This window comes from Gigantopelta aegis, chromosome 15 (assembly GCF_016097555.1).
Source record: "Gigantopelta aegis isolate Gae_Host chromosome 15, Gae_host_genome, whole genome shotgun sequence".
NCBI classification, from domain to species: Eukaryota; Metazoa; Mollusca; class Gastropoda; order Neomphalida; family Peltospiridae; genus Gigantopelta; species Gigantopelta aegis.
Window position 1 is genome coordinate 2,354,733 of NC_054713.1, and position 13,086 is coordinate 2,367,818.

Here is a 13,086-nt window from a genome sequence, read left to right on the forward strand (position 1 = left end):
TAAATAAGGTATTTGTTGTCGTCATGTTTGTAGTAGTCAAAACCGGGTGTTACCTTTCAATAATTTCGTACCTATGGGAAAATGTATATATATAACGAAGTAAAATTTTAAAACGTTTGTTTTATTTAACGACGCCACTAAAGCACATTGATATTTTATCTTATCATCGGCTATTGGACGTCAAACATATAGTCAGAAAACCCGCTGTCGCCACATAGGCTACTCTTTTACGACATGCAGCAACGGATCTTTTATTTGCACTTCTCATAGGCAGGATTAGCACAAACCATGGCCTTTGTTGAACCAGTTATGGACCACTGGTCGGTGCAAGCGGTTTACACCTACCCATTGAGCCTTGCGGAGCACTCACAAAGGGTTTGGAGTCGGTATCTGGATTTAAAAACCCATGCCTCGACTGGGATCCGAACCCAGTACCTACCAGCCTGTAGACCGATGGCCTAACCACGACGCCGGTTACCAACACCCCCCCCCCCCCCCCCCCCCCCCCAGTAAAATCCCGGCTACTCGTGATTCGGAGGCAGGCCAGTAGCCAATTCCTGGCTACGGGCGTGAGAGGGGTCGTTTTAATTGAAACAGTTATTATCAATTTACACGGTTCGTCAGTTTCAAGCTGAATGCATCGCACGTTTTGTGTTCAGGTCTTAGATTCACCCCTGGTCATGGTATATCTTTAAAATACACCTTGAATTGTTAATTCAGTCCCAGACTCTCAGAATAACTAGGGTAGAAAAGACGCGCGCACACACTAACCCCTCCCCCGCCACAAGAAAAGAAAATCTCTTTTCACAAACATCTACTGATTGAACAGCAAGCTCAAGTGTCTATAAACATGCCTTTCATTTAGTTCCTACAAACCAGCAGTAGACGTCCTCGTAAAATGAGATACTTCAAGAAACAGTTACACATAAAAACATAAATCCATATTCAATATTACTTTTAATAGAAAGGCAAAACAAATATCAAAACAATTGTAAATTGCAAATGCATCGTTATATTAATATCAATATTTCCCAAAACACTAAATAGACTGTGCACTACAAATATCATGTCAGAGTGCAAACCTACTATATACAGTTAATTTGTATATTTGAAGATAATGTGATTTTGAATTGTTTTCAACCATAAAAACAACTAAATAATGTTATCTCAATAGCTCATGAATATTTATTTCTATGCGAGATTACGCCTCCAGTAAATACTAGTCAACAGTTCATTTGCATATAGATTGGCGAATTTGACGAAGCGATAATTTATTATTCAATAATTTTACACAACAAAGATATGGCTAAAGAAACATTATCCTACTTGTAGACGAGTTTTTAAAAATAAAAACAGTTGTTTAGTTACGGGATTAACGCTGTGTAGATGCTGTACCCACCTGTCAATGCGTTAAATAACGACCTTCCATATTACCAGGTATACGGTACTTAATATTGTCTTATTGTAATGGAAAGTTCTGTTTTGAGGCGTTGTCATTGAAGCCGTGTCAATAATACTGCGGTAACAACCGCCCACCACCAACTGAGCCACGCCCATCAATAAGAAACAAAAAGATAGGTACGACAATAAATCGTTGCATTAACATTTCTGGAGAAACGTGTGTTATTGTGAATACAAGTGCATTAACTAGGAAGTTGTTTTGTTTTGTTTTTTATCTTTTGTTGTTGTTGCTGCTGCTGCTGCTGTTGTTATTATTCGTGATTGTTATTTTCTTTGGAGGGATGCAATACGTTATTTTATGCATGTTGCTGTTTGGTCATTTTACACATGAAAGCGGTAGACATATAAACACATATCAGGGTCGTACAAGATAACCGTGACTGGAGGGAGGTGGGGTGGTGGTAAAAATAATTAGAATCAGACCACAGTAAATAGTATTTTCCAGGAAGATAAAGCGGCCATTTTTAAACTACAAAGGGCGTGTTTTCCTTTTTACCTTCCTCCCCCTTTCAGCCAAGTACGGCTCGGCATTGTCATGTACATACTTATAAATCTATTCTTAGAACAGAAAATCGTTGACATCATGGGCTCGCATCTAGCTTACAGCATGTGGATGGCAATACAGAAAGAAACAGGTTAAAGTAATAAAGGTTGTTCTCCAGGCAGATAAAAAGAACACTTTTAAAGTAAAATGGACACTTTTTCGTATGTTTTTGGAACTGCATCTGCCGACATCCCTTACAAGTTACCACCCCGCTACCCTACGTACGACCCAGTATTTAAGGTTTTGCACCATCGTTTGGAGATGATGGTGTAAGACCTTTGACATCACAGAGTCCGACTGCAAGTATTCACAGGTAGCAAACAAACAACATACATACACATACAGATGCTAGTCTCTTCGTAAAGTGCACTCTTCGTTTCGAGACAGACAAACGTTCGATATACACACAACCTGGGCGCGCTTGTCTCCCTTGGATTTCACAACCAGAGCGTTTCCGACGATCGTCTCCGAACTGGGCGAATTCAAATCGACCAATCCGTGATGGCCTTGGAAATAGACCACGCTGCAGACAAGCCACACGCGGACAGTTTTGCATATGGCCCCGTTCTCGATTCTCGTATCGATTTCTTCTTGGGCAGACGACAGCGATTCGACCTTGGCCTCCCCGAGCGGCATCGAACAGACGTCGTAAATGACGAACACGTCGCCTGGACTGACTGCCTGGATACTGAAGGCGAAACCTGCAGGCTGGCTGTCCGACCAGAACACGTTGTCGTTGTGGTTCAAGCTGTCGCTGTCGAACGTCAGTCGATGGGTGTACCCCATCCCGATCGACGTCAGAGTCTTCGGCTTTCCGTCGTAAACGTCACGGAAACTCCCGACGTAGCGGACACGATACGGAAAACCCGGTGATATTCGGCGATCTACGTACATACCTGTAATAATAAAAAAAACACGTTTTACATTTCCGTCATTAATGATGAAACATTTTTATTTTATTTATTTTTAAATAACTTATATGCATGTGTAGTATCAGTTTATTTTATTTCTTTAAAATACAATTATATGAAATTTATGAAACAAAATTCAAATTAGGTAGACTAATTTAAAATATTCTAGAACAAAAGTGAATTTTACATCATCATAGAAAGAAATTTACTACTACATTTTTTTCAAAATACTATAAATAATGCATTAGTATTATCAGTACAATTATTTTTATGAAAATTATATGTACTTGTAGGCTAAAACCGAATATTTTTAAAAAGTTAAAGTAAAAAAAATATATTATATAAACTGTGCACTAGAATTATACTTGAGCTTTAATTTGTTTAAATGATATGAATAGTGATGGAAAGTAAATATTGAAAAATATATTATTACTTTTAAAGTATTACTACATAATATGCATGTGTTAGGTATGAACATGGTGTGTTTAATAAAAGACAGTTTAATGTTACGAATTGCATTTTAAAAAAAAGCATGAAATAGTTTCACAATAAAATATATCCACGTCAGGAATTACTAGTTAGAATGCGAGGAGGCAGGAAGAGTTGTGTTCCATTTTATTCTCGTCCTATCTGGGTGGTCTCCCCTGAACAACAGGAACATGTAAAAATGTTCCGTCCTCACGTGAAATTCTCTGTTGAAAATGAAAGTGCAAAAGAATGGCGGCACACAATGTCATATGGATTCAAGTGTTAACATCACATCAAGAAATACAAACAAGTAACGATAATTGCAGGGATTGAAATGCATTGGGTTTTTTTCAGACAACTCCCGATGAAGACCGTGATTTTAATATATTTCTGTGGAGATGATTTGTGTGTTATTCTTTTGGTAACAGCTAGAATCCTGTTTTTGTTCTTCTGTGTATATATGCTTGTGTGTACGAATTAAATGACGTATGTGGGAGGAAGTACGTGCACGCAAAAGAACTCATTCTGCAACTGACGGTCATTGGTGGAATAAACAATGGCACATTTCAAACCCTGCATCGTCATTGATTTTGTTTCCGTATTAAACAAAACACATGGGTAAAGTTTGTTATCGTAAATGCATGAATGGGCACACTTAAATTATTAAAATAATGATGGTGGATAGTTTGAGATAAGTATAGTGCACCATCCAAATAAATACATATTTATACATGACAAATAAATATATATTTATACACGACATAAGCTGCCAGTAAAATTAATATTCAATCAAATACTACTGACATAGATATACATGTATACATACATGTAAGCAATATTGCTATCGACCAACTTCAGTTTTACATATCATAAAACACAAATGTGAAGTTGCCATGGAACAATGATTACAGGCACTGGGGCTGGTGGACATTATACAAATGTCTTCAGATTTATCAGGGTCGGGACTTGGTTTGTGAATTCACACAATTTATATCAACAACTATGCTGCGCCAATGAAATTAACATGTGATGTGAATGAAGGACACTACAACACAGTCGAGCAAATCAATATTAAAGGCACGTGTCCCGTTTTTGTAACCATAGTAAGTTACTGATGAATTAATGAAACACGTTATACACTTGAAATATTATTTTATTCTAACGATTTCTTGCAAGGAATATAAATTTTATAAGTGTAACAGTTTTTACATTTAAAAAAGGTCCTTTTATCGCCGCGTAAAATAGTAACGAATAGAGGTATTTCACATTCCTATTGCGCATGCGCGCGAAGAGTATCGTCCCTTGACAAAATAGACTGAAACTAGTCTATTTACAAATTGGGGGGCGTGACAGACAGGTTGTTATGGGCGACTTGAGTAGCTTCGTAGGAGACTTTTAAACTTTGACAACTAACATGTACATATTTCGAATTAGATGGTATAATGGCCGTAGAAAACGGTCCGCTGAAATTTACAGCGGAATGGTTCAAATTAAAAAGCAGTGCAACAACTTGGACAAAGTCTCTGCGACTTATATCCGAGGGTTTTGATAACGCCAGATTAAAAGACTATCTCGTAAAAAGTATAAACAAAACATTTGACAGATTCCATAGGTTATGGCATCGACAGGTTATGGCATCGATCGATATATATATTTGAGAGAGAGAGAGAGAGAGAGAGAGAGAGAGAGAGAGAGAGAGAGAGAGAGAGAGAGAGAGAGAGAGAGAGAGAGAGAGAGAGAGAGAGAGTATATATATAAACATACACACACACACACATATATATATATATATATACAGTCAAACCTGTCTTAAGCGGCCACACAAGGGAGTAGATAAACGTGGCCGCTTAAGGCAGGTTGCCACATATATAGTCTTTAAAACATTTGTTGTTGTTTCTTGTTTTACCGTCTGTACTGCTAATTAACGGATGTGTGCTTCATAGTTGACTATAAATCAACTTTTGACATGTTGTCTCCTTCAAAAATAATGCAAATAGAATATATTAAATTAACCGTTTTCCACAAGTTTGTTTTCTTTTTCCATTTAATTATTTAATTCCGACTTCATGCGATGTATTGTTATAGTAAGTGAATCTACAAATGTCAAGCGTAGCCTGCCCAGAGGCAATTAGATGCATGTCAGATTCATACTTCCTTAATTGATACACAGTGGAGATGTCGGGACTGAATGGGTACTATTATTCCTGAAGGTGTGAAGATCGGTTATTTGCTGCACCTATCGCTGTTGTTAAAATATCCCTTTTATATAAGAGTAAAACTTTACTGTGGCCGCTTAATGCAGGTATTTTAGCGATTTGGGATCAGATTTAGGTGGCCGCTGACCGCGTTAGACAGGTGACCGCTTATTACAGGTGCATTTACATTATAAATCGTTTGGGAGGAAAAAAGTGGCCGCTTAAGGCAAGTGACCGCTGAATACAGGTGGCCGCTAGGACAGGTTTGACTGTATATATATATATATATATATATATATATATATATATATATATAAACATATATATATATATATATGTATATATATATATATATATAGTTAAAAAGTGTATGTTTTTCTCTACATGACAGGCTTGTTTCGTGAGAGAGTTGAATTATTGCTCTCACTCATCAGAAGGTGTTTTGTTGCATTTTTCTTAGTGTCTATCTAATTGGGAAAAGTTAAAAAAAAGAAGAGATTTTTATGCTGTTACATGTATATCCATAAAGTGGGAATTTAAAAAAGGGGGATTTGGGGGGGGGGGGGGGTTGAAGGTAGGTGCCGTTCTGTTTACCCATACACACGTTTTTATACAGTGTCAACATGAACGCATTGAGTATTATACAAAATATATTTATTTTCTTTACTGTTAATGTGTTTTCCACCATATCTAAGTATATAAAATACTAGACGGACCTGTGTAGGAACGTCCTGTACAGAGCCGTCATCACTCTATATATATTTATATATCATTATTATTATTATTATTATTTAAGGAGTGTCTGTTATTTCTTTTACGTTCATCGGGGTATGAACAAAATAAATCATCCGTAAATTTTGTGAATCGGCGAAGCCGTTCTCACATAAGTTTGCGGATGATTTTTTTGTTCATACCTAGATGAACGTAAAGTAATAACAGACAATACTTATAATTAAATTTGAAACATACTGAGTAATAATAACATTAAAAGTTCATATTATATATATATATATATATATATATATATATATATATATATTCTGTTGAGTATTGTCCGAAATATACATATATTTTCTGTATATACAAAATAGATATTTATTTTATTTTATTTACTGTTTACTACCATATCTAAGTAGAGAATACTAAACCGCCCTGTATAGGAACGTTCTGTACAGAGCTGTTCTGACTACATATATTTTTTTTATATTTACACACGCACACGTTATATATTTTATTGAGTATAATCCGAAATATACATATATTGTCTTTATATACAAAATATATATTTATTTTCTTTACTGTTAATGTGTTTTCCACCATATCTAAGTATACTAGACCGCCCTGTGTAGGAACGTCCTGTACAGAACCGGTAAGGTTTTGGTCCCTTATGCGTTCACTGGCTTCCCTCCTACAAAATGTGCCGAACAAACCCTCGTACTTAGAGTAACATTAAAATCGTATTCTACGTGAAACGATTACCCACAATCGTTTCCGATATCCATTGGATGGATATCGATGGAAGGATAACGAATTTCCCGGACATATGCGGTTGGAACAGTTAATAAATGAACAATGGTCGTGGCCTCCCATTGCTTTTGCCCCCCAATTTGCAGATAGGTCTATTTTGGCGAGATCTCGCGAAATCTCGCGGTTTGCGTCCTCGAGTAACTCCGCAACGGGCACATGCGCAGTGGAATGTGAAATACCTCTATTGCAAGAATCGGACATATGACTATAATGGATACCACAGAGAGCTCTAGACATTAAGCACCGCGCCGTTTAGCCCGATTCGTTCGCGCAAATCTGATTTCGCATTTTTTTTTTTAATTTCGCGCATTAAATTTAGGGCATAATTTACATGGACATAATGGGTTACCCGATGTATTTTACTTTTTAGCGTAACCCATAATACGGGCATAGAGAGGTACTAAAAAGTGTGGGGGGGGGCACAAATACAGACACACCTCCCCTCTCTCTCTGTGTCTCTGTCTCTCTCTCTCTAAGCCAGTTCATAAACTTTAAAAACAAATTATTACATACAGCAATTTTTTTTATTATTTTGCCTACAGCACTTTTGAGCCCACTTCAGCCACTTTAAACCATTAACTTCTTCAACAAATATAAAACCCGAAAAATTACCGCTTTAATCGACTGCCGACGGCAGGTAAAGTCCCTGATCTACGGCAATTCATACTGCAACTACATCAATTGCCGTCGGTAACGTCGTTTATTTCGAGCCCTGCTGTTCCCTATGTAACTATTTACCCGTGGCGTTATGAAAAAGCATTGCACATGAAGCTGACCAGTTGTTAGTGGCTAAGCTGCTTTGGCTAGTTCACTACAATAATACATCACTACGTGTTTGTTACGCAAGCGCCTTTGTTTGTTACGCAAGCGGCTTTGTTTATAACAGTATTTTCCTGGAGTTACGTCACGAATGCGACGCAAGTCCATATATTATTATTATTACTACTACTACTACTGCCACGACTGTCAACACACTATGTTATAATGTATGTGGATGTGTTTAACATTTTGATAGTCACACATACACACACACACACACACACACAATCCTCATACACACACAATCCTCACACACAAACCTACAGACAAAACTACATATTATGCATTTTATAATTTCTTTGTAAATAGTCCTCACAACTGGATTACTTAAAAACTATTTTGGGGGAATCTGTAGAGACAAATATGTTTTTAGACACAGGCCAGTTTAGCGTTTGTTGTGAATACAGACCTAATTTATAGGAGGCAAAATTAGTAGCTCGTCTGACTACCAACTTTGGAAAGCTGGTACTGGTAGCCCAAAGTGGATTTCGGTAGGGAAAAGACCTCTATCTCTAAGGTTGAACCCTGATATTACTAATATATATATATATATATATATATATATATATATATATATATATACACACACACACACACACACACACACATACATACATATATATATATATATATACACACACACACGTATATAATTTTAGAACACATTAACTTGATGTTGGCAGCTTGACATTACTATTTCAAATGAATCGTATACATGTGGTTGCTCAAGATTCAACATGTTAAAAGCATTGTGATTATTATTAAAACTTTTTCAAATCAAATGTATATCATGAAATAATCATGGGAAAATCTATACTATTACACAATATACGAAAAATAAAAGACGCTTAATTGGCGTTGAGATAACAATGATATCAATGTATAAGTAGTAAAACTAGTAATTATCTAATGGCAATGTAAATACATCATATTACATGCATCGTCAAACAATGGGAGAATTCACCGTGGTTAAAATATCGAGGGGTGTAATTTACTAACAATACGTTATCTCAAAACTGCAACGGACCTTTTACCAACGGTCTTTTGAATGCATATCCGTTTTCACTTTTTATTACGTAAGCATGGCGCGTGCCAACTAACCGTAAACGTGGCACGCGGACAACAATAACCAACCCAACCGAAACGTTAAAGCGACCTTACCGATGACTGGCATCTCGTGCGAGGCGATGCCATTAATGGTATACTCCACGTTCGGCCCGCCATTGTCTCCGCATCTCACTGTGACGTCACACAGGTGTCCTCGTGCGCTCTCCGGGCCGCCATCTTTGCTGTTTTCCAGAGAATATCTGTAGCCGAAAGCCACATCCTGTAGAGATCGCGATCGCTTCGCCTTGGAGTCGGACAGAGATTCGTGGATCGGTCTGCCGATATGCTGGAATGTTTTACTGTCCCGTGGTCCCAGAACAACGCGTTCCTCCTCAAACCCGACCGATGTCTTGTCAGTGCTGTAAAACTCGTCGATTATACTCTCGTACGAAATCATATCCCAGGAAATTTTCTCTCACAAGTGTTCTTTACAAATAATAATAATAATAATTAAAGAAATGATTCGTGCCCAAGCTTTAGTTACAATACCTCAAAAATGGTTATGCAGTCTCGTCTGCTTTTGATGACTGCTAAAGAAACTAACTAAAATATTTTTCCTGTTCTTAGGTTTTTTTCCCCCTCTCTTTCTCTTAAAATTCTCTCAACAATAAAGCTGTTTCTTGTAACACGTGCTTGTTGGTCGAAGTTAAGTAATTTTATTAAACTGCCGCGTTTGTTTTATTTGCAAGGTAATACACAATGAGCAGAGTTTACACGACTGCAACCAGATCTGTCTAAAATGCGGTCTAATGCTAATAGTTTTCAGACGAGGTGCCCACGCTCAAACCTGGTGTTATGGTGAACACTTAGCCAATCAGGGTGCTCTGACCTACTTCGTGTCAGAATAACAAACCGTCTGATTGGTCAACCAGAACGGGGCAGCTACGCGTGCACAGTGCATGTTTTATTGATGGTCAGTGTTTGTAACGCGGGTTGACCTTAATTGACCATTGGCTATTGCACCTGTTTTAGTGTTGACGACTGGAATGCAGGTTTGGCCCGTATCAGTGATACGTTACTGTTGCGGAGATTGTGAAATGTGCGTAGCACGTGTGTGGTGGGCTCAACTACTAATATGAGAACTTGTACAGAAATAGCCGACAATCACGACATGATACTTATTGATTTTTGTTCTCTCTAATTACTAGTATGTGGTTTACAGGTCATATAAGATGTTTATTTTTTTTTACATAATATGGAATTAGTTTTCTGTTATTGTGCAGAGAGGGGCCAGATTTAGCTCAGTCGGTTGAGCGCTCGCTTGAGGTGCTTGCGTCGCAGGATCGAACCACCTCAGTGGATCCGTTCAAGTGATTATGTTTTTTATCGTTCCAACCAGTGCACCACAACTGGTCAAAGGCCGTGGTATGTGCTTTCCTGTCTGTGGGAAAGTGAACATAAAAGATCCCTTGCTGCATTAAGAAAATGTCGCAGGTTTGCTCTATTGACTACGAGTAAGGATTACCAAATGTTTGACATCCAATAGCCGATTATTAATAAATCAATATGCTCTAGTGATGTCGTTAAACAAAACAAAGTTCTTCCTCTATTGACTACGAGTTACAATTATCAAATGTTTGACATCCAATAACGTTAACATTATCGACAATATGAATTGATTTGATACATTGTAATCTACATTGGTATATATGTACCTATGGTAACCAATCTATATACGGCGAAGTAGGCCTATAGCTAATGGTCACAGGTTGTTTACAAGCAGTACTAATTAATGCCACAAGAGTCACTGAAATTATTTATAGTGACAATACGGTATGGAAATTAGCTGACCACTCGTACACAATTAATGTTCAAGCAACCTGCAAGTCAGAGTTGTTGACCGGGAACAGGGGCGGGTATAGAATTCTGTCTAAGGGAGGGGAAGGGGATATGAATATGGGGGAGGAGCCAGGACGTGGTGTTTGTAATATTGGTACTAAATATAACGAAATTTGAGGAAGGAGTGTAGAAGGCGAAGGGAAGGGGAGAGTCTCCCCCTGAATCCGCTCTTGAAAGTAATAGAAATACAAGACGAAAGGCAAGCTAAATTAGTTTCGTCTGCTGTCGTGTAGAATTTGATACACCATGTGTGGTTATAGGTTTTAATATAGGACTCGGAGATTGTTGATGGAATTAAATATAATAACTTAAACTGTAACATGCTTCATATCGCGACTTTAAATATCTGTCATGGACGAATTCCGGGGGTGGGGGTGGGGAGTGGTGTGGGGTCACAGTATTAACTTGAATTGTGCTTAACCAACTGATATCAAAACATGACAAACAGGAGAACACACAGCACTGCCTATGATATTCCAGTCCTACCATAGCTATCCAATTTGGTCAACGCAGGGGGCGGGGTGTAGCCTAGCTCGAGTCACCTACAGCACATCAATAAGTAGTTCACCAAGGTAAACATCTACGGTCCATTTTTTAACATTTTGACATTTATTGGACCTCCGATGCTTACAAGTTTAATAGCAAAAACAAGCGTGCGTTTTCCGCCCAGATTTCAGGCGGAATCGATACAACCATGGAATTAATTATTTCGTGGCGAAATATGATATGTACCAATAAATATAAACGCTTGTTGTATAAAGAAAACTTCCCGAGTTACGTTTTACGCATAAATAGACAGTTTGTCCAAATAGTAATCCTGCATTAATCCAATTTTCAGTTACGAACAAAATCTCGAATATTCCCGCCAGCACATTAAAAATGTGATTGAAAACTGTTGGCAGAAAAGGATTATTTTTACAAATATTTGTCTCAGGTTCACGAGTTTCTTCCACAATATACAATATTTAATGGAATATCACGTTTAATAACAGCAATAATAATATTATAAAATAAATAATAATAAATAAATAAACTAATTAATTAATATTTTTAAAAAATCAATTAATAAATAATAAATTAATATATTTTAAAAACTAAAAATATCATATTAAATACTTAATTGATAAATAATAATTAATAATATTAATAATATAAAATAATAAATAAATAACTAAATTAATTTATCATAAAATAATTAATTAATTTAATTATTAACTTAATGCTTTTTTCATTTATAAATGATAAACTTGCTATAAAAGATAATATAAATATGAAATATAATAAAAGAAATTACTGAATAATATTAGGTAATTATAATAAAATATTGTTTAGGTTGGGGGTTGTGCAGGTTAATAACAAATATTTATAATTATTGATTTAAGAAATAATAATAATAATTAATTAAGAAATATTTAAATAATTAGGTTGGGGGTTGTGCAGGTTAATTAAGAAATATTTATAATAATATTTTTTAGGTAAAATTAAAAACGGTTGCTTTTTTCATTAATTATAAAATGTTTGGGGGTTGCACACACACACACACAGCTTTTCCCAGAATTAAGAAATATTTATAATAATATATAAAAGATAATATAATGTTTTTTGGGTTGGGGGTTGTGCATATGAAATATTTATAATGAAATTAAGAAATATTTATAATAATCAAATTAAGAAATATTTATAGGTTAATTAAGGGGGTTGTGCAGGTTAATTAAGAAATATTTATAATAATATTTTTAGGTTGGGGGTTGTGCAGGTTAATTAAGAAATATTTATAATAATATTTTAGGTTGGGGGTTGTGCAGGTTAATTAAGAAATATTTATAATAATATTTTTTAGGTTGGGGGTTGTGCAGGTTAATTATTAAATATTTATAATAATATTTTTAGGTTGGGGGTTGTGCAGGTTAATTAAGAAATATTTATAATAATATTTTTTGGTTGGGGGTTGTGCAGGTTAATTAAGAAATATTTATAATAATATTTTTTAGGTTGGGGGTTGTGCAGGTTAATTATTAAATATTTATAATAATATTTTTTTAAAATTGAATAAAAACCTTAAAATAAGTTCTAATAACCAGTAATTATAACTAAAAAAATTAAAACAAAAACGAGCAAAAATTAATAATAAATAAATAAATAAATAAAACCCTTAAAATAACTAATGACCTGCAATAATAATTAAACAAAGATTTTATATTTTTTAAAGAAAAAA

At 35.7% G+C, this 13,086-nt stretch overlaps 1 protein-coding gene across 1 annotated transcript; it reads right to left on the bottom strand.

Moving 5' to 3' along the window:
* Nucleotides 1–944: 944 nt before the first annotated feature.
* LOC121390202 lies at nucleotides 945–9,803 on the bottom strand. Its single transcript, XM_041521970.1, has 2 exons — nucleotides 9,087–9,803; nucleotides 945–2,901 (listed from the first exon to the last, which is right to left on the bottom strand). Exons 1-2 carry the CDS (start codon nucleotides 9,427–9,429, stop codon nucleotides 2,354–2,356), a joined length of 891 nt encoding a protein of 296 aa, XP_041377904.1. The 5' UTR covers nucleotides 9,430–9,803; the 3' UTR covers nucleotides 945–2,353.
* Nucleotides 9,804–13,086: the final 3,283 nt, after the last annotated feature.